The sequence below is a fragment of the Cnephaeus nilssonii genome (genome assembly GCF_951640355.1).
Source record: "Cnephaeus nilssonii genome assembly, chromosome: 7".
Classification (NCBI taxonomy): domain Eukaryota; kingdom Metazoa; phylum Chordata; class Mammalia; order Chiroptera; family Vespertilionidae; genus Cnephaeus; species Cnephaeus nilssonii.
Window position 1 is genome coordinate 16,135,218 of NC_137078.1, and position 21,794 is coordinate 16,157,011.

General features: G+C 40.6%; 1 protein-coding gene across 3 annotated transcripts in view; it reads left to right on the top strand.

Annotated features, from left to right (window-relative positions):
• The window catches only part of DSP (desmoplakin), a 42,274-nt gene extending 23,122 nt beyond the window's left edge, over positions 1–19,152 (top strand). For 2 of the 3 annotated variants that reach the window (XM_079776836.1, XM_079776837.1), the window contains exons 10-24: positions 274–399; positions 939–1,091; positions 2,296–2,450; positions 3,474–3,600; positions 4,363–4,564; positions 4,827–5,053; positions 5,960–6,126; positions 6,580–6,718; positions 7,284–7,477; positions 8,747–8,909; positions 9,392–9,475; positions 9,908–10,015; positions 11,019–11,117; positions 11,913–14,207; positions 15,234–19,152. In XM_079776836.1, the coding sequence (XP_079632962.1) occupies positions 274–399; positions 939–1,091; positions 2,296–2,450; positions 3,474–3,600; positions 4,363–4,564; positions 4,827–5,053; positions 5,960–6,126; positions 6,580–6,718; positions 7,284–7,477; positions 8,747–8,909; positions 9,392–9,475; positions 9,908–10,015; positions 11,019–11,117; positions 11,913–14,207; positions 15,234–18,467 (7,473 nt within the window). In that variant the 3' untranslated portion in view covers positions 18,468–19,152. The remainder of the gene's footprint in view (positions 1–273; positions 400–938; positions 1,092–2,295; positions 2,451–3,473; positions 3,601–4,362; positions 4,565–4,826; positions 5,054–5,959; positions 6,127–6,579; positions 6,719–7,283; positions 7,478–8,746; positions 8,910–9,391; positions 9,476–9,907; positions 10,016–11,018; positions 11,118–11,912; positions 14,208–15,233) is intronic. The other variant, XM_079776838.1, reaches the window with a different exon arrangement.
• The last annotated feature ends 2,642 nt before the right edge of the window (positions 19,153–21,794 follow it).

Sequence of the window (21,794 nt, forward strand, 5' to 3'; positions counted from 1 at the left end):
ATGTTTTAAAAAGTACTGAAAACACTGTTCAAAGCATTGCGTAAATACTACTTATTAGTTTTTAATTTAGAGGAACATAGATTGGTAACCTGGTCATCCATCACTCAAATAGTCTCCTATTGTCACATGAGTCAAAATCCTTTCTGCTATGACTTTTCTTTAGCCACCGAGCAACAGATTCTTAGGGAAGATAGTCCTTGAAATAGAAATAGTAGATGATATTGCTTATTGAATTGCTTTTCATGGACACGGGATCACTCTCACCCTGAACAGTTTTTTGAAGAGGCCCAGTCAACTGAAGCCTACCTGAAGGGCCTTCAAGACTCCATCAGGAAGAAGTACCCCTGTGACAAGAACATGCCCCTGCAGCGCCTGCTGGACCAGATCAAGGAGCTGGAGGTACCACCTCAGGCCCAGGCCCCGGCTCTCAGCGGTCTTAGCAGGGCAGATAAAATGCCACCGACGCAGTTCAGACTGCGGATTTGCATTATTGTATAGAACACGTGTCTAAAGCTCAGACAAGCGTTTTCTTCATCTCTCAGTGGCTTTTCTCAAAATAAATTCCTTTATATCCTCAGCTACTGTTGAAAATTACTTTTACTAAAGTAATTACTATTGCTCAAAATGAAAATGGAGAGGATAACATGAAAATTCCTTTGGAAAAGCATACTTCAGGTTTTATCAACATCAGTGTCCTTTTACCCAATGATATTCTTTCCTGCCCACTTAATTCACAGCTCTGTAGCTTCTTGAGTTGCTTATTATGAAAGGTTCCCATAGTCCCTGAAGATAGATGAATTTGTGGCTTTTTACGGCTAACGCAAATACAGCAATATGTCATTTGTAATGTCACAGTAGCTATACTAATGCCATTTAAAGATCTTACCCAAAATTCACAGAGTGTCTATGTTAAGGTATGATTTTATTTGCAATTGCAGAGAGAACGAGAGAAAATCCTTGAATACAAGCGTCAGGTACAGAACTTGGTGAACAAGTCCAAGAAGATTGTGCAGCTGAAGCCGCGGAACCCAGACTACAGAAGCAGCAAGCCCATTATTCTCAGGGCTCTGTGTGACTACAAACAAGACCAGGTGTGTACTGGCGCCTGCAGAGCGATACAAAAGCGTTCCCTTCCTTTAGGGATAGACTTTTGTCCATCAAGAGAGCAGATGCAGGTTCCAGCGAGTGCCACAGTTAATGTCTTTTTGTACACAAAGTAGCAAGTGCTGAGCAAGCGCAGCAGCTTTGTTCACAATCACATGGTCGTGTCAATGATTAGGACAGGGCTTATTTTTAAACGCTTCCAAGTCTTCATGCTTTTTTCCCTAATATGCAAAACTTGTTAGTCTGTGATCACGCTTATCTTTAAACTTCTATCATAACACATGTGAGCGTCCTGCTGCATATAGAGTGCATGTCATTGCAGATTTTATGCAGTAATTGAGCATACCAAGTCTGCAGGCGCCGTGGTGAATACAAGTATTGGTATGGAAAGAGGACTTGTTTTCAGTAATTATTTATGTAATTCCCACAAATGAGGGAATTATGCAAAGTGTCCCCCGAGAGGGACACTTGAGGACTTGTTTTCAGTAATTATTTATGTAATTCCCACATAATTTTTCTTGTAAAAATTATGGAGGACTTAAGAAATATAAAATGTGTTTAGTTGGTTAGATAAATGTTATAAAACAATGGAGTTATTTTACCATGCAGAAATGTTTTAAGAGCTTATGTGGAGATGAGAAGAAGTTAAAATGGAGATTGAAGTACATGAATAGCAAGCTTGTTACATTTCACTAGTTAAGATAGTATCATATTTTAGCTACCCATTTTAAGAAGCTATATAGTGTTAACTTAGGAAGCTATTTAGATGCTGGAGTCAATTTAGAAAGTTATTTTTCTGAGGACCTGATACCAGAATTTCTTATTTAAAAATGTTAAGAGCAAATGAATAAGACAAGTGACTCCCACACATTAAAATCTAACATATAAAACACAAAGTCACAAACAAAGAAAAGCCATGTGGTGAGTTTTTGCTTAATTAGTGGGTTCCCCAGGCTACCTTTGGCAAGTTACCTCATCTCATTCCCTTTATACACACCTTACAGGCTCACATGTATTATGTAAAGCGTCAATATTGTTGGTTGTGTAAAGATTATCTTCATTTGAGGAAAAACTAATAAGATAGAAAGCTCAAACAGTTTGCACATTTTCATTTCTGTTTCTATCTTTGAGAAAAAAGATAAAAATGTGTACTCATGAGTAAAGCCAAAACCTGGGCTGCTTGCCTTACAGAAAATTGTGCACAAGGGGGACGAGTGCATCCTGAAGGACAACAATGAGCGCAGCAAGTGGTACGTGACGGGCCCGGGAGGCGTGGACATGCTCGTGCCCTCTGTCGGCCTGATTATTCCTCCTCCCAATCCTCTGGCTGTGGACCTCGCTGGCAAGTGAGTTGCTCAAGCTCCTCATACCCATGACATGATGGGAGAGCGGGGAGAAATGGGGCAAATGCTATACAAGAAACTTAAACACACCGTTTGTCACTGTAACTACCCCCTCCAAAGGAACCTCATGAAGGTCCCCTTACATTGTCTTACAATTCTGTATTGAAGATACTATAGTTATTGTGAGAGCATCAGAAAGAATGTCTGACTGTAAGAGGGCTAGAGTATGTAATTGTCATTTGCTTAAAAGGCATTGTTTCAAAGTTCTTCCTTTTTAGACAATCAATAATTTTGGGTGTAGCCACACATATAAAGTGCTGTTAATGTCAATATTCGTTCCTCAATAGGTGGAACATTCATTTTACAGATAGTCCATGGCAGATTCTTTTAAATTGTTAGTTGTGGAAATCTTCAGCTCCCTCAGAATAGGGAGGGAAGCATGAGTCCTGTGTGCTCATTTCTAAGCCTCGGCAGCCATCAGCATTCCCTGAAGTCCTGCCCAGTGTTAGACCTCTGTACACTAAAAAGTGTGTTCTGCAAACAAACAACACACACACCAAAAAAATCATACTGTATATTTTGATCAAAATGATTGAAAACATACTAATACTAGAGGCCCGGTGCATGAAATTCATGCATGAGTGGGTCCATAGGCCTGGCTGGCAATCGGGGCTGATGGGGACCTTCTGGCTGCCGTCCAGGGCCTTCATTCATTCCGCGCTGCCCCCTGGTGGTCAGCGCACGTCATAGCGAGCGATTGAATTCCCTGTCTCCAGGTTGAACTCCTGAGGGGACGCTTTGCATATTAACCTTTTATATATATAGATAGATCACTGAGCATGTACTTTGGGGAGTAAATTAGTCCAAATGTATTGCAACGTTGAATGTTGTGAAAATTATATCTTCACCCATTACTGTTAGTTCTTTAGTTTCTTGTGTGGTCATGTAAGCATGGCCAGGTTTCCCGTATGGGACACGGGAAAGTTTGAAAGCCAGGCTCAGCACGTTTCCCTCTTGGCTTCCTAGGATCGAGCAATACTACGAAGCCATCTTGGCTCTGTGGAACCAACTCTACATCAACATGAAGAGCCTGGTGTCCTGGCACTACTGCATGATCGACATCGAGAAAATCAGGGCCATGACTATTGCCAAGGTATGTCCCCAGGACGACCCCAGGCTGCCTGCAAGAGGCACCAAGCTGCTCCCCACAGTGTGTGTGTTTCTGCTAGTCACACCTTCTAGTGGTGCAGCTAATGCTGTTGTATCTCATTGAGAGAATCAGCTCAGCCTGCCATAGAGGTTCTGGCGTGTCCAATGTAGAATGGGAGGGATTCACATGTAGCTGGTTAGAGACTAATTAAACTTACCTGACAGGCCAGTAGTACCTGCGGAAAAGGTCCTGTAGTATTCTGGATCCTATTCTCCTTAGATGTAATGGAAAGTTAGGTCATAAATTATTGACTGGGTATCATAGAAGTAAAAGGTGGAATGAGTTATTGGCAGAATGTCAAAGCATTAGTTACTGGAGATCAGTGGTTTTCAAGTTGTGGTCTAAGAATTCCAGGTGAGGGGGTCCTCTCAAAGTGAGGAGAGGGGCTAGAAATGGGCCGTTTTTGGCTTTCTTTAACCTTTTCTCTTTTTAGTCAAAACAGCTTTGCTGTGATCTGCTTTACATTTGGGGCTTCTGAATAATATTTCCTTTGAAGAATATAATTCTGTAGGAAAAAAGAAATTGACAGCCCATTGCTATGTTTCTTAGGAGCAATCTGTACACCCTCAGAGACCTTTTGTATCTTAACGGGCCTATGATGAGCATTGTCCCAAGCCCCATTTAGCATAGGGCCTTTTTCAGCAGACTTTTTCTTGGCTGGGCTATGGGGGCAACCGTAAATCACTTTGCCTGGCTTACTTCCAGCTGAAAACGATGCGGCAGGAAGATTACATGAAGACAATATCTGACCTTGAGTTACATTACCAAGAGTTCATCAGAAACAGCCAAGGCTCGGAGATGTTCGGGGATGACGACAAACGGAAAATGCAGTCGCAGTTCACAGATGCCCAGAAGCACTACCAGACGCTGGTCATCCAGCTCCCTGGCCACCCCCAGCACCAGACAGGTTGGTTTGGAGCATCTTTCTCTTTGTGGCAACCATCCATGCAGATTTAAAAAGAAAAGAAAGTAGTTAGCATAAAACTAGTTTCAGGATCATTTCTTTGAAAAATAATATATCAAAATTCACTTATACGCTAAATTTTCACAATCAGATAAAGGAAGTAGCTACATTTGTATGCAGTATCGACTTTTTTTTTTTTTTTTTAGCCTACCACCCTTCTAACTAGGAATTCTCTGGTTTTTGTGGTCCTAACATATTTTTACAGTAACCACAACTGAAATCACTCATGTTGGTTCCTGCCAAGATGCCAACCATAATAAAGTAATTGAAGCCAACAGAGAAAACGACAAGCAGGAAACGTGGATGCTGATAGAGCTCCAGAAGATTCGCAGGCAGATGGAGCACTGCGAGGGCAGGATGGCGCTTAAAAACATCCTTCTGGCAGACCAAGGCTCTTCTCACCACATCACAGTGAAAATAAACGAGCTAAAGGTATTTCGGTATTTTGTCTGGTTCCCGGTACATTTGTATTTATTTGCAAACTATTTAAAAAAACTCCTGTTTTTAAATATGTATAGGTAAGAAACATTCATTTTCGAGAAAATGGGTTTCTGGCATGATTTCTTTTTTTCTTTCCCATGCTCCCAGATTTGTAGACGTTTACCAGGCTGGGGATTAGCCACTTTTGCTGTTAGGTTGTGGGTTGCTGAATCAAGCTACAGTGTTTTTCCTTTGTGCCAAGTAGTACTTTGTTCATTTCAAACGTTTCACAAACATTAATTTGGCTTCTGCCTAAAACAGCCTATGATATGGGCTAGCCAGGTGGAATTATCTTTTTTTTTTAAATGTTTTTATTGATTTCAGAGAGGAAGGGAGAGGGAGAGGGAGATAGAAACATCAATGATGAGAATCATTGATCGGCCGCCTCCTGCACGACCCCCACCGGGGATGGAGCCTGCAACCTGGGCATGTGCCCTGATTGGGAATTGAACCGTGACCTCCTGGATCACAGGTCAACGCTCAACCGCTGAGCCATGCTGGCCCGGCAGGTGGAATTATCTTTATTTACAGACAGGAAACTGGCACTGAGAGATTTTGTTGGTGGAATAAAAACTCAAAGCCACTGGTGGAGCTGGGACCACAGCCCAGGTGTTTCAGCTCGTAGCTCAGTCTTCTCTGCCCAGCCACACCTGGGCACTGCATTGGCATGTCCTAGGTGTAAATTGTAAGTAAGGGGTCACGTTGCACAGTGTTCATAAGGCCGCCCTGAAGAAGGAAGGGAAAGGTCAAGTCAGTCCCCTTTCTTGAATCCTTTACATTTAGTGAACTCTTTAAGGACAAACATGATCACGGGAATCACACAATTAAATCAAGAGAGTGTTCCTTCTTTTCCGACAGAGTGTGCAGAATGATTCTCAAGCCATTGCTGAAGTCCTCAACCAGCTTAAAGACATGCTAGCTAACTTCAGAGGTTCGGAAAAATATTGCTATTTACAGAATGAGGTATTTGGGCTGTTTCAGAAACTGGAAAATATCAATGGCGTTACAGATGGCTACTTAAATAGGTAATCACAACTAATGCTTTTATCTCAGACATTTTGCTTTGCTCAAGCTTCATTTTGTCACACTTATTTGCTTTACAAGCTTGGCTTGCTGAATCCTTTGCCTCACAGTTTCTGTTGTCACTAGAGGCTTAGTTAACATTCTTCTGTGCTTTTGAGAGAGGCTCCTCACCCTCAGCCAAGGGTGTCAGTTTCACTGCTCTGAGATCTAACTTACCTTACAACTCAGGCACACTCTAAGGGCGGGAGCTTAGCATTCTCTAGTTAAGGCAGAATGGTGCCCTGAAGCATGATGGGGGAGCGGGAGGGGGTGTATTGCTCCTGCAGCTTATAAACTAGGCAAAATAATTTTATCTGCTTTATGATTGTCCTCTTTCATTAATAGTGGCAGCAGCCAGAGGTTCAAAGTTTAATGAAATCACGGGCAATGCTGTTTGCCTCTTTTGGTCTTTACAGCTTATGCTCAGTGCGAGCACTGCTCCAGGCCATCCTCCAAACAGAAGACATGTTGAAGGTTTACGAAGCCAGGCTCACTGAAGAGGAAACCGTCTGCCTGGATCTGGACAAGGTGGAAGCTTACCGCTGTGGGCTGAAGGTAATGTGCAAGGACGCCACAGGGGCCCAGGGATAGGGAGTAACAGGGACTCAGTTCCAGTGATAAAGCTTCACCAAGTTTTCATGGATTTGAGGACCAAATTTTGTTGGCCACACATGTTGATATTAACTGTTACCTCTAATACACTGCTTTTTAGAGTGCCTTAGTAGGAACTATGTGAGAAAGTAATCTGTGGTGAGATTAGTCGGTGGAATGCCTAGCTAAACGTAGTTAAACTGGTTTCTTTACTCTGGGATTTCTCAGAGCCATTAATACATGAATACATGTTATAATTATTCAGGAAGGGAATGGAGTGTAATATTTAGCATTTCTCAAATTAATTTACACATTTAATCCTTTTTTTAATGGGGTAGCACAAGGAACTAAATCACTGGCACATATATTGGGAAATACAATCAGTAAATATATTTTCCTGAATTGATCATCACTTAAAAAATATGAATATTCTATAGAGTTTTATAAAAAAAAACATTTTATTTGATGATTTGCATTGAGACATGAAGTAGATGAGATGAATTTATACTCTTTTTTCCTCTGATGACAGAAAATTAAAAATGACTTGAACTTGAAGAAGTCATTGTTGGCCACCATGAAGACAGAACTGCAGAAAGCCCAGCAGATCCACTCCCAGACTTCACAGCAGTATCCACTTTATGACCTGGATCTGGGCAAGTTCAGTGAAAAAGTCACACAGCTGACAGATCGCTGGCAAAGAATAGATAAACAGATAGACTACAGGTATGCCAACCTCCTTCTGCACTTTCTTCCCAATTGTTTGTTAAGATAATGGCACTTGAAATAATCACTATAAAAATAATGATTTTTGTTTTGTTTTGTGTGTAAGTTAGTCAATACAGGTGTTCTGTTTTTGGACGGCCTGTAGATAGCTTTGTTGGAAATAGAAAGACAGTACATCACAATAGCCAAGCTTGAACCCACCCAAGCCAGGTGCCATCCAGGTTCTTGGGGAAATAGTAGAAGACATTGATCAAGCTCTTTTGTGCCCCATAAACAAACTCTTGTTATGACTATTGAAGGAAGCAGATGTGTTTTCACTAAAAGTTTATGAAAATTACATCTTAACCAAAGAAATGTCTTATTGCATATGAGGTTTTAAAAATATCTCCTGAATTTTGCTTGTAGTTTATTTTGCTAGCAGTGCTTTTTATTTATTTTACTTATTTTTATTTTTTAAGTCATCACTGAGGATATGTTTTTATTGATGAGAGAGAGGAACATCTATGTGAGAGAGAAACATTGATTGGCTGCCTGCTGTACACACCTTGACCAGGGATCGAACTTGCAGCCTGGGTATATGCCCTGACTGGGAATCGAATCTGCAACCTTACGGTGTATGGAATGACACTCTAACCAACTAAGTCACCTGGCCAGAGCTATCAGTGCTTTAAAAAAACATCTTTATTGTTATGTACTTCACATGTCATACAGATCACCCATTTAATGTGTACAATTCAGCGGTTTTTAGTATATTCAGAATTGTGTAACCATCACTACAATCTAAGTTAGAACATTTTTGTCATCCTCACAAAAAAATCCCTCTACCCACCAGCCATCATTACCTCCCAACTTCCTCTCTGTATAGGTTTGCCTGTTCTGGACATTTCATATCAATGGAATCAAACAATATATGGTCATTTGCAGTTGGCTTTTTTCACTTAGCGTGTTTTCAAGGTTTGCACATGGTGTAGCATGTGTTAGTACTACATTTCTTTTATGGCTGAATAATATTTTATGTATGGATATATTACATTTTGTTTAACCTTTCATCCGTCAATGGATATTTTGGTCGTCTCCAGTTTTTTACTATTGTGAAAAATGCTGCTATGAACATTCATGTATAACTTTTTGTGTGGATGTATGTTTTCATTTCTCTTGGGTAAATACGAAGTGGAATGGCTTGGTCATATAAGAACTCTCTGTTAAATACTTTGAGGGACAACTGCAGTGCTTTAACAATTTCAGTAATTTTATCTGTGCTTTCTCTAGATTATGGGACCTGGAGAAACAAATCAAGCAACTGAGGAATTATCGTGATAACTACCAGGCTTTCTGCAAGTGGCTCTATGATGCCAAACGCCGCCAGGATTCCTTAGAATCCATGAAGTTTGGAGATTCCAACACAGTCATGCGATTTTTAAATGAGCAGAAGGTAAAAGTCAACTTGTCGTTCCATAGCTATTTTAAAATTACTTGGGTCTAGGCTGTATTTTCCTCTGGTTTTCATAGCAGTGCCTAGGTTTGAAATGATTAATATTACTAGCCTATTTTGTGAATGTTTAAAGGCTGCCCAGAGGAAAGCAATTGAGATATTTACAAAGAAATGCAGTTATGACTATAGAAATAATGTAATATTATACTAAAGTATTTTTATAAATTGAGGTGAAAGGACCAGAAAAGAATTCTGACTTGAAAGTAACCTTTTGAGTAGATAAGTTGAAGAGCTTTATTCTATTTTCTGAATAGAACATATGCTTATCTCTTAAGGTTTAACTGTGAGAAGAGGAGGCCAGTACATGTAGTAATAAACTGAGAGAGAAAAAACAAGTAACAGTGGTTAAAAGTGAAATAAAATTTTTAAAAAATATTCATACACTTTAACATTTGTAAATAATATTTTATTTTCTTATATAGAACCTGCATAATGAAATTTCTGGCAAACGAGACAAATCAGAAGAAGTACAAAAAATTGCCGAACTTTGTGCAAATTCAATTAAGGTATGCTGCTTTTACAAAGAATGTTGGTATTTCATCAAGAATATTATTAACTACATTATTTTCTGATTCCGTTTCAAGATTATAAACTTCTTGAGGATAGCAATTATGGATTTTATATATTCTTTCCTAAAAACAAACCATAAAAATTTGTTATCCATTAACATGAATTCATTACACATTAACAATATCTGTGGGGCTGGGCGGGTCCTCATTCTCTAGACTGGTGGCATGTGCAAAATTCTCCAGTTAGCATATAAAGATGTAATGCTTGGTTTAATAATGTAATATTAGCTGCATGGGCACTAGCTACATATGATAGCCTTTAAATTTGGTCATTAGAATTACAGTTTGATATTTTGAAATGCGGAATTGTAGCTGTCAGTGACTATAAGTTCACGGAGTATGTATTTCTTAAACTCTATTATTCTGCAGGATTATGAACTCCAGCTGGCATCATACACCTCAGGACTGGAAACTCTACTGAACATACCTATTAAGAGAACCATGGTTCAGTCTCCTTCTGGGGTGATTCTGCAAGAGGTATGTATGTCATTACATATCTCTTAGGGCCTGCCCTTCCTTCTGCCTCCTCCCTTTTTCCTGTCTTCCCTGCAGTCCTAAATTCAGCTTTTGTTATAGGGTATCCACTCAAAAAGGCTGAATAGAAGGTTATGTTCCTTCTAGTGTGAGTGACCAATATGTGATGCATTTTAGGAAATGATCAGTAGACATCTGAATCTGTTGTCTATTAGAATTTTTGTAGAAATTAGGCTCAAATTCTGGATTTAATGAGGGAGACTTTTAAAGAGTGGAAAATACCTTGTGGATTTTTAAAAGACAACTTTCCCCTAAAAAATGTCAGAGAACTTCACCCATCAGATGGTTTAGGGCAGTGGTCGGCAAACTCATTAGTCAACAGAGCCAAATATCAACAGTACAACGATTGAAATTTCTTTTGAGAGCCAAATTTTTTAAACTTAAACTTCTTCTAACACCACTCCTTCAAAATAGACTCGCCCAGGCCATGGTATTTTGTGGAAGAGCCACACTCAATGGGCCAAAGGGCCGCATATAGCTCGAGAGCCACAGTTTGCCGACCACGGGTTTAGGGCAAGGGTAGGAAATGTCTGGTCTGTGGGCCATATAAGGCCCTTGAAACCATTGGTCTGGGCCTGCCAAGGCATTAGGTCTGAGTTATTAAATGTTTGACCAAATATTGCAGGCTAATTTTTAAGTTGATAATTTTGTATGGCCCATGAATGATGTTATAAATATCCAAATGGCCCTTGGCAGAAAAAAGGTTCCCCACCCCTGGTTTAGGGGAAACACCCTGTAGTGCTAAGGATGGAATACAATGATTTTAGCCCTTTTCATGCTGATGTACTGCTAGAATTTGGCATTAGCATGCATGAAAGAAGGGAATTCACTCTTTAAATTGTAATTTTGCTATTTCATTGTTTTATAAAACAAATTAGTCAACTTGCATAGGGCTTTTTTGGAATGTAATAATCTTTTTTATCTTCTTTCACTCCGTTTCTCCAAGGCTGCAGACATGCATTCTCGGTACATAGAACTAATTACAAGATCTGGAGACTATTTCAGATTCTTAAGTGAGATGCTGAAGAGTTTGGAAGACCTGAAGGTAATTTATTTATTTTATTTCCTTGAAGCATCAAAAAGTTAAATAGAGTAGAACCTTATTAATACTGTCTCACTATAACATGGATTTGGGCATACTTACCGGTAAAACTATTTTTTATACACAATTAGTATAATATAGTTTGCTCATGAGCCTGGGGTTAGTCCCGTGCTCTAGGACACTGCTCAAAATGCCTTAGGTAATATTTACAAAATTATAACTATTTTACCTTTCCCCAAACCAGTAATTTCATTTATCGTTTGGTCAAGATATTTGCTTTATTTCTTTGTGTTAAATCAAGACTAAGAACATACTGGATGATAGCTGCATTTGAATTTTTCATATTGAGTGATTGTTTAATTTACTAATCATTTCTAATACTTGAATTGAGTTTATATAGAAACTTACTGTATTTCTTGAAATAAAGCAAACATGATTTATAAAATCATAAGCTTTTGCTTTTGGAAGAAATTACCTCATTTATAGATGAGGAAGCTGAAACTCAAAGGTGTATCATTTGCTAAGATCATACAAGCAATTGAAAAATTATGAGGAAAATACAGATTTCTTGAATTTTTGTCAAGTAGTTTTTGTCTTATATCCCTCTATATGAGTGTGCTTATGTGTGTGATATGTGTGCACATGTGTGTGCTCATATATATGTCAGTATGTGTGCATGTATGCAGGTATGTAAAGAGAAATAAAAAAGTACACTGGTCTGGGAGGGGGAAAGTATTGCTTCCTTCTTGTGATATGAGGTGTTTTTGTTTCAACATATTTCTGATTTTATTTTTCTAGCTGAAAAATACCAAGATTGAAGTTTTAGAAGAGGAGCTTAGACTGGCCCGAGATGCCAACTCTGAAAACTGCAATAAGAACAAATTCCTGGATCAGAACCTGCAGAAATATCAGACAGAGTGTTCCCAGTTCAAAGCAAAGCTTGTGAGCCTAGAGGAACTAAAGAGACAAGCTGAGCTGGATGGAAAGGCAGCTAAGCAAAATCTAGACAAGTGCTACGGCCAAATAAAAGAACTCAATGAGAAGATCACCAGACTTACTTATGAGATTGAAGATGAAAAGAGAAGAAGAAAGGCTGTGGAAGACAGATTTGACCAACAGAAGAGTGACTATGACCAACTGCAGAAAGCCAGGCAATGTGAAAAGGAGAGCCTTGGTTGGCAAAAAATAGAGTCTGAAAAAGCCATCAAAGACAAGGAGTTCGAGATAGAAAGGTTGAGGATTCTTCTGCAGGAGGAGAGTGCCCGGAAGAGAGAATATGAAAATGAGCTGGCAAAGGTAAGAAACCACTATAATGAGGAGATGAGTAATTTAAGGAACAAGTTTGAAACAGAGATTAACATTACGAAGACCACCATCCAGGAGATAAGCATGCAAAAGGAGGATGATTCCAAAAATCTTAGAAACCAGCTTGATAGACTCACAAGGGAAAATCGAGATCTGAAGGATGAGATCGTCAGGCTGAATGACAGCATCCTGCAGACCACTGAGCAGCGAAGGCGGGCTGAGGAAGATGCCCTTCAGCAAAAAGCCTGTGGCTCTGAGATGATGCAAAAGAAGCAGCAGCTGGAGATGGAGCTTAAGCAGATCATCCAGCAGCGCTCAGAGGACAATGCAAGGCACAAGCACTCCCTGGAGGAGGCTGCAAAAACCATTCAGGACAAAAACAAGGAGATTGAAAGACTCAAAGCTGACTTTCAGGATGAGGCCAAGCGCCGCTGGGAATATGAAAATGAACTGGCTAAGGTAAGAAACAATTACGACGAGGAAATCATTAGCTTAAAAAACCAGTTTGAGACAGAGATCAACATCACCAAGACGACCATCCACCAGCTCACCATGAAGAGGGAAGAGGACACCAGCGGCTACCGAGCCCAGATAGATAACCTCACCAGAGAAAACAGGAGCCTATCTGAAGAGGTAAAGAGGCTGAAGAACACGTTAGCCCAGACCACAGAGAATCTCAGGAGGGTTGAAGAAAACGTCCAGCAGCAAAAGGCCACGGGCTCGGAGGTGTCTCAGAGAAAGCAGCAGCTGGAGATTGAGCTGAGGCAGGTCACTCAGATGCGAACAGAAGAGAGCCTGAGATATAAGCAGTCTCTTGATGACGCTGCCAAGACAATCCAGGATAAAAACAAAGAGATAGAGAGATTAAAGCAACTTATAGAAACGGAAACAAATGAACGACAATTCCTGAAAGATGAAAATGCTAAATTACAAAGGGCCCAGTATGACCTGCAGAAAGCAAATGACAGTGCAACAGAGACCATAAGCAAATTGAAGGTTCACGAGAAAGAACTAACACGCCTGAGAATCGACTATGAAAGGATTTCCCAGGAGAGGACCGTGAAGGACCAGGACATCACAAGATTCCAGAGTTCTCTGAAAGACTTGCAGTTGCAGAAACAGAAAGTGGAGGAGGAGCTGATGCGTCTGAAGAGGACGGCCTCAGAAGACTCCTGCAAGAGGAAGCAGCTAGAGGAGGAACTGGAAGGCATGAGGAGGTCTTTGAAGGAGCAAGCGATAAAAATCACCAGCCTGACCCAGCAGCTGGAGCAGGTGTCCATCGTTAAGAAAAGGAGTGAGGATGACCTCCGGCAGCAGAGGGACGTGCTGGACGGCCACGTGAGGGAGAAACAGAGGACCCAGGAAGAGCTGAGGAGGCTCGCCGTGGAGGTAGAGGCCCTGAGGCGCCAGTTGCTCCAGGAACAAGAAAATGTCAAACAGGCTCACACGAGGAACGAGCATTTCCAGAAGGCGATAGAAGATAAAAGCAGAAGCTTAAATGAAAGCAAAATAGAAATCGAGAGGCTGCAGTCTCTCACAGAGAACTTGACCAAGGAGCACTTGATGTTGGAGGAAGAACTACGGAACCTGAAGCTGGAATATGATGAGCTCAGGAGGGGCCGAAGTGAAGCCGATAGTGATAAAAACGCAACCATCTCTGAACTCAGAAGCCAACTGCAGATCAGCAACAACCGAACCCTGGAACTGCAGGGGCTGATTAATGATTTACAGAGAGAGAGGGAAAATTTGAGACAGGAAATTGAGAAATTCCAAAAGCAGGCTTTAGAGGTATTCACAAATATTTGATCCCAGCTCCACTGTCTCTCAAATAATTCACTTCATTGTCACCTTACCTGAACTGTGCTCTTGTTACTGAGATGGATGCTTGTAGAAAGTCTACTTTTTCTTTTTATTACTGTACTATCTGTCATCATCCAGGCAACTGCTTTAAAGTAGCTTCAGTGCTTTTTGCACTTCCGTTCTGTCACTGTGTCAATGCCAATTTGTGTGTAACCTGTGTTTGGCTCTGCTTTTAGAACTTTAGCATAGGTATAACATCTGAGATCAATTCCTCTGAGTGTCTCACTCTATTTTATAGAAGATAGCTCTTACTTAGTGAGCTATGACCTATATTTTTAATTTAAAATTTCCTAAATAAAAGCCACGTCATAGGCGTTTTCTGTGCAATTTTAAAATCACTTTTTCTCTCTTGCTTGCATGCTTTTTCTGCATGCATTATTCTACTCTCTTGATCATGGCCCCACTTGTTTGGCTTTTATTTTTTTTAACCCCTAATTTAAAAACAACTTCTTTAGCTTCTAATATATTTGACTTCTATAGACAATATTTATGTGGGGCTGGGTGTGGGTTATGTGTATATTTGCAAAGATTTTTATTGCTTTTTAAAACATGTTAGTATAACTGTAACAGGTGAGATGTAGGTATAGCAGCTGTAATTAATTATCTGGAACACAACTGCTTTTTTTTTTTTGGAACCTTAATTGCTGTTAAGAACAAGACAGGTCTACAACTTTTAGTTCCTTTTATAGGGGAAAAAAAGTAAGTATGAAGCCATTTCGCAAAGTGGCAACATAAATCTTCAGAATTTTTTTCATGAATTTATAAGATAACAAAATAACAGTATACCCAGGGAAACAAAGAAAGGGAAAATAAGCAAGTTTTTTTGTTGTTGTTGTTTGCTTGTTTTTTTTTTGTTTGTTTGTTTTGAAAATTGTAGGAAAAGAGGTTAAATTATGGTATTCATGTGATATGATTCAAACATGTTTTTCCCATTTCTTTCTTTTTAAATTATAGGCATCTAATAGGATTCATGAATCAAAGAATCAGTGCACTCAGGTGGTGCAGGAAAGAGAGAGCCTGCTGGTGAAAATCAAAGTTCTGGAGCAAGACAAGATCAGGCTGCAGAGGCTGGAGGATGAGCTGAACCGCGCCAAAGCAACTCTGGAGGCAGAAAGCAGGGTGAAACAGCGCCTTGAGTGTGAGAAACAGCAAATCCAGAACGACCTGAACCAGTGGAAAACTCAATATTCCCGCAAAGAAGAGGCTATTAGAAAGATAGAGTCAGAAAGAGAAAAGAGTGAGAGAGAGAAGAACAGCCTTAGGAGTGAGATCGAAAGACTCCAGGCTGAGATCAAGAGGATTGAAGAGAGGTGCAGGCGAAAGTTGGAGGATTCCACCAGGGACACACAGTCACAGCTGGAAACAGAACGTTGCCGACTTCAGAGGGAAATCGATAAACTCAAACAGCGCCCGTATGGATCCCATCGGGAGACCCAGACTGAGTATGAATGGACTGTCGACTCCTCCAAGCTGGTGTTTGATGGACTGAGGAAGAAGGTGACGGCGATGCAGCTCTACGAGTGCCAGCTGATTGACAAAACAACCTTGGACAAACTGCTGAAGGGGAAAAAGTCAGTGGAAGAAGTTGCTTCTGAAATCCAGCCTTTCCTTCGGGGCGCAGGAGCTATTGCTGGAGCTTCTGTTTCCCCTAAGGAAAAGTACTCTTTGGTGGAGGCCAAGAGAAAGAATCTAATCACCCCAGAATCCACAGTCATGCTTCTGGAGGCCCAGGCTGCTACAGGTGGTATAATTGATCCCCATAGGAATGAGAAGCTGACTGTTGACAATGCAATAGCTCGAGACCTCGTTGATTTCGATGACCGACAACAGATATATACAGCAGAAAAAGCTATCACTGGTTTTGATGACCCATTTTCAGGCAAGACAGTATCCCTTTCAGAAGCCATAAAGAAAAATTTGATTGATAGAGAAACCGGAATGCGCCTGCTGGAGGCCCAGATTGCTTCAGGGGGTGTAGTGGACCCCGTGAACAGTGTCTTTTTGCCAAAAGATGTAGCCTTGGCCCGTGGGCTGATTGACAGAGATTTGTATAGGTCCCTGAATGATCCCCGAGATAGTCAGAAAAACTTTGTGGATCCAGTCACCCAAAAGAAGGTCAGTTACATGCAGCTGAGGGAACGGTGCAGAATTGAACCCCACACTGGTCTGCTCTTGCTGTCAGTACAGAAGAGAAGTATGTCCTTCCAAGGAATCAGACAGCCTGTGACCGTTTCTGAGCTAGTGGATTCTGGTATATTGGGACTATCCACTGTAAATGAACTGGAATCAGGTCAAATTTCTTACGATGAAGTTGGTGAGAGAATTAAGGACTTCCTTCAGGGTTCAAGCTGCATAGCAGGCATTTACAATGAGACCACAAAACAGAAGCTTGGCATTTATGAGGCCATGAAAATTGGCTTGGTCCGACCTGGTACTGCTCTGGAGTTGCTGGAAGCCCAAGCAGCTACTGGCTTTATAGTGGATCCTGTTAGCAACTTGAGGTTAACAGTGGAGGAAGCCTATAAAAGAGGTCTGGTGGGTATTGAGTTCAAAGAGAAGCTCCTGTCTGCAGAACGAGCTGTCACTGGGTATAATGATCCTGAAACGGGAAACATTATCTCTTTGTTCCAAGCGATGAACAAGGAACTCATTGAGAAGGGCCATGGCATTCGATTATTAGAAGCACAGATTGCAACCGGTGGGATCATCGACCCGAAGGAGAGCCATCGATTACCAGTTGACATGGCATACAAGAGGGGCTACTTTAATGAGGAGCTCAGTGAGATTCTCTCAGATCCAACTGATGACACAAAGGGATTTTTTGACCCCAACACTGAAGAAAATCTTACCTATCTACAGCTAAAAGAAAGATGCATCAAGGATGAGGAAACAGGGCTCTGTCTACTGCCTCTGAAAGAAAAGAAGAAGCAGGTGCAGACATCACAGAAGAATACCCTGAGGAAGCGTAGAGTGGTCATCGTGGACCCAGAAACCAACAAGGAGATGTCTGTTCAGGAGGCTTACAAGAAGGGCCTTATTGATTATGAAACTTATAAGGAACTATGTGAGCAGGAGTGTGAGTGGGAAGAAATAACCATCACTGGATCTGACGGCTCCACCAGGGTGGTCTTGGTAGATAGAAAGACAGGCAGTCAGTATGATATTCAAGATGCTATTGACAAGGGCCTTGTTGACAGGAAGTTCTTTGATCAGTACCGGTCCGGCAGCCTCAGCCTCACTCAGTTTGCTGATATGATCTCCTTGAAAAATGGTGTTGGCAACAGCAGTGGCATAGGTGGTGGTGTCGATGATGTTTTTAGCAACTCCCGACATGAGTCCGTAAGTAAGATTTCCACCATATCCAGTGTCAGGAACTTGACTATCAAGAGCAGCTCTCTGTCTGACCCCCTGGAGGAATCAAGCCCCATTGCAGCCATCTTTGACACAGAGAACCTGGAGAAGATCTCCATTGCAGAAGGCATAGAGCGGGGCATTGTGGATAGCATCACTGGTCAGAGGCTTCTGGAGGCTCAGGCCTGCACAGGCGGCATTATCCATCCAACCTCCGGTCAGAAGCTGTCGCTTCAGGATGCGATCTCCCAGGGCCTGGTTGATCAAGAGATGGCTACCAGGCTGAAGCCAGCTCAGAAAGCCTTCATTGGCTTTGAAGGTGTGAAGGGAAAGAAGATGTCAGCAGCAGAGGCAGTGAAAGAAAAATGGCTTCCCTACGAGGCTGGCCAGCGCTTCATGGAGTTCCAGTACCTCACAGGGGGCCTGGTTGACCCCGAAGTGCATGGGAGAATAAGCATCGAGGAAGCCATCAGAAAGGGGTTTATCGACGGCCGAGCAGCTCAGAGGCTGCAAGATATCAGCAGCTATGCCAAAATCCTGACCTGCCCCAAAACCAAATTAAAAATATCCTACAAGGATGCCATGAATCGCTCCATGGTAGAAGATGTCACTGGCCTACGCCTTCTGGAGGCCGCCTCTGTTTCATCCAAGGGCTTGCCTAGCCCTTATAACATGTCTTCTGCTCCAGGCTCCCGCTCCGGGTCCCGCTCTGGATCTCGCTCAGGCTCCCGCTCTGGTTCCCGCAGTGGGTCCAGGAGAGGAAGCTTTGATGCAACAGGGAATTCTTCCTACACTTACTCCTCCTACTCCTTTAGCAGCAGCTCTATTGGGCACTAGTAGTTCGTTAGAAATGGTTGCTATACCTCGACTTCATTTATACGAATTCTCACTTTATTAAATAATAAAGAAAATCTAATGCTTGCAATATAGTGATAGAATTTTCTGTGCTTAAGAAAACATTGCCAGGGTTAAAATCAAGTAGTAAGGCTGTTCTGGCTTTTTATCTTCTCAGCTCACCTTAACTAATGTAGTACACTGAATGTAGTGTATATGAAGTGGTAATCAGTTGTAAGGATAGCACAAATTGAATTTAGAATTTGTTTCTTTTCTTCTTTGTTTAGATTTTTGATCCATTCTTCTTGAATATCTTTTGGCCTATGATACAGATTTCTGTTGGAGATGAAAATTAAATTGATTATTAATATTTTAGTCATTTTGTTTCTCATCTAAATATTTCCATTTTCTGTATTAGTAGACAGTACCCCTCCCCAAGAAAAACCCACCCAAAACTAAGCATTTTGGAATGAGTCTCCTTTTAGTTTTAGAATGTGTATTGTATGACCCATATACTCTTATGTATCTGTTTGGTTTGGTATTAATTTGACTGTATGTGCATGATAGCAGCAATCTTTGCTTTTCTTTGGTCAAAGTTTTCTGTTTATTTTGCTTGTCATTTTCAATGTACTTTAAAAAGATGTCTATGAAGTTTGCTGTTCTGGCAATAAACTTTTGGACTTTTAAATTTTTGTGTTTTGATTTAATAGCATGTTTATACACACAAGGGCATTTAGCAACAGCTTTTTGATTATTGTAAAATATATCTAAAACCATCTGACTTCAAAATACATATTAAGACAACTTATAAACTATTTTCATTCTGAATTCGTGTTAGAATTTGGTCTTTGAAGTTAGTTTTTTTCAGCGTTTCTCAAGTGCCTGCTGTGTACCAGGTAGAGTCCTTGGAAATAAGCCTTTGTAGAAGCCAGGCCAGAGGTCAATACCCAGTTCTATTTTATTCTGGACAATGAATACCAAGTAGCATGGGCAAAAGTCATCATCATAACATTTAAAAAACATGAGGTGACCAAGATTCTCATTTGGGTATTTCATTTTGTCCCATAAAAGAATTGTCCTTCATTCTATGACAATAGTTTCTGAAAAGTTCTTGGCGCTCTGGTGAAGGACAATGAGAAGTTTATTCTTTCGATCAAAGAGAAATTTGAAATTCAGACATTTGTCATTAAATTAACATGGCTTTACCAAATATCTATTTTGTGACTGGTATTCTAGGTACTATGAGGATTCAGTAGATTTTAGAAGACCCCTGATTTCAGGCCTTTGCAGCCTGGATGGGGACAGAAGGCACACATAACTCAGTGGAACAACTTGCATATATCACTAGTATAAATACAATCAAACATTTTATAGTTCAGAGATAAAATAGGAAAGCAAGTTAAATGCTAACTGATCATACTTAAGATAATACTTAAATTATTGGGGCTTTTGGTACTTCGGGTGGAAACAGCACTCATGTCTTACCTCTTTTCTTGCCCTTGCCCCCCGCCCAATCTGGAAGATTTGTAATTAGTTTCATTCACTAAATATTGAGTTCTTCTGTGTGCCATACATCGTGCCAGAAACTGTAGATCCCATGGTAGGAATCTATCGTAAAAAAAAAAAAAATAGCCCTTATAATATGAAAAGAAAAAAAATACGATAAATGTTGGGGGAAGTAGAGATTCCTTATGCTAGAGCTTATAAGGCTGTGTTATCTTGGGCTGCCATAATAAGATACCCCAGATGGGGTGGCTTACATTTGTTTTCTCATAGTTCTGGAAGGTAAAATTCCAAGATTCAATTGCAACACAGGATTGGTTTCCGGTGACAATTCTTTTGGGCTTGTAGGCAGTGGTGGGTATGGAGGGAGCTTTGGTGTCTCTTCCTAATCTTTTAAGGATACTAGTCCTATCACATTAGGCCCCCACTCTATAATCTCATTTAACCTTTTTCCCCCCATTTAACCATAATTACCTCTTTTAAAGGCCCTATCTCCAAATATAGTCATATTGGGGGTTAGGGATTAGACAGCATTTTTTGGGGGGTTGGGGGGATGACACAATTCAGCCCATTACAGAGGCCTAAACTAGAATAGGGCAGGAGACTGCTCTAGGAAAATGATGATTAAATAGACTAAGAAGCATCAATGTAAAACAATTCCGAAACAGCGTAGCCACTTCGAGCTGCTCTAAAATGAAATAGGACCTGTGTCCTGGGAGAGAGGATATTCTTGACCTGCACTAAGTTTTCATTTGCTTTAGATACACAGTGCACCCAATGAAAAGGGAAATATATAAATTTTCAGTGAAAATCATCTCACATTCAAATAGTCTGTTCTAGGCTGCTGGGCTAACTCTAAATGTGAATAAAAAGTAAAGATGCTGTGGGCAGAGTGACTAAGCTACTTCTAGAACTCATCCCTTACCCCACATCTGCTTGCAGCTATTGGATTGTTTCTGTATTTTCTGGTACTGCCTTTTTATACTCATCACCATTTTTCTGTAGGTGAGAAAATTGTGCTATTTGTCTTCGGAAACAGCTGTTCACAAAAATTTCCTTCATGTTTGTTTCTTTATCTGGCGCATACAAATGCCAAGGGAACCAAAGATTTGGCATTAGGCTTGAATAAAATAAATAATATAAGAAGGATTAGATTCTAGGAGTTAAAACCATCTACAGAAACTGATTCCAGGTCTTGGGAAGGAAATGTAAAAAGTAAACTTGAATTAGTCAATGTAAGGAAGTTCTCAAGGACTCATAGGAACATGTCAAACAGACATGGGCTGGTTTAAAATAGCTCCCACAGGTCAAATTTGAGCATCAACAAGAATTATGATGGTAATGGAATAGTAATAACGACTTTAAAAATAATTTATCATTAATAACTCAATAATAAACACACACAACCTTGGTTCCACAGTGAAACAAAGTGAAGGTGTGTAGAAGCCATAATTGCAGTAAAGACTCGTCATAAGCCCTGGCTGGTGTGGCTCAGCTTGTTGGGCATAATTCTGTGCACTACAGAAAGGTTGCCCATTGTTTCCAGGTGGGGCACATGCCCAGGCTTGATCCCAGGTGGCATGTGTGTGGTAGGCAGCCAATCGATGTCGCACATGGATGTTTCTCTCCTCCTCTCTTCCTCTCTAGAAATAAATTTTAAAAAAATCTTTAAAAAAATAACCATCATAATTCCTAACATAATGAGATTCAGTGAAGGATTGTGTGAGTTTGTTAGAGTACAGGACATTCATATGGCATAAGGTATCCCACAGATTACCAATTACCAAGAAGAAATGTACTATTAAAATGCAGAGATACAGCCATCAT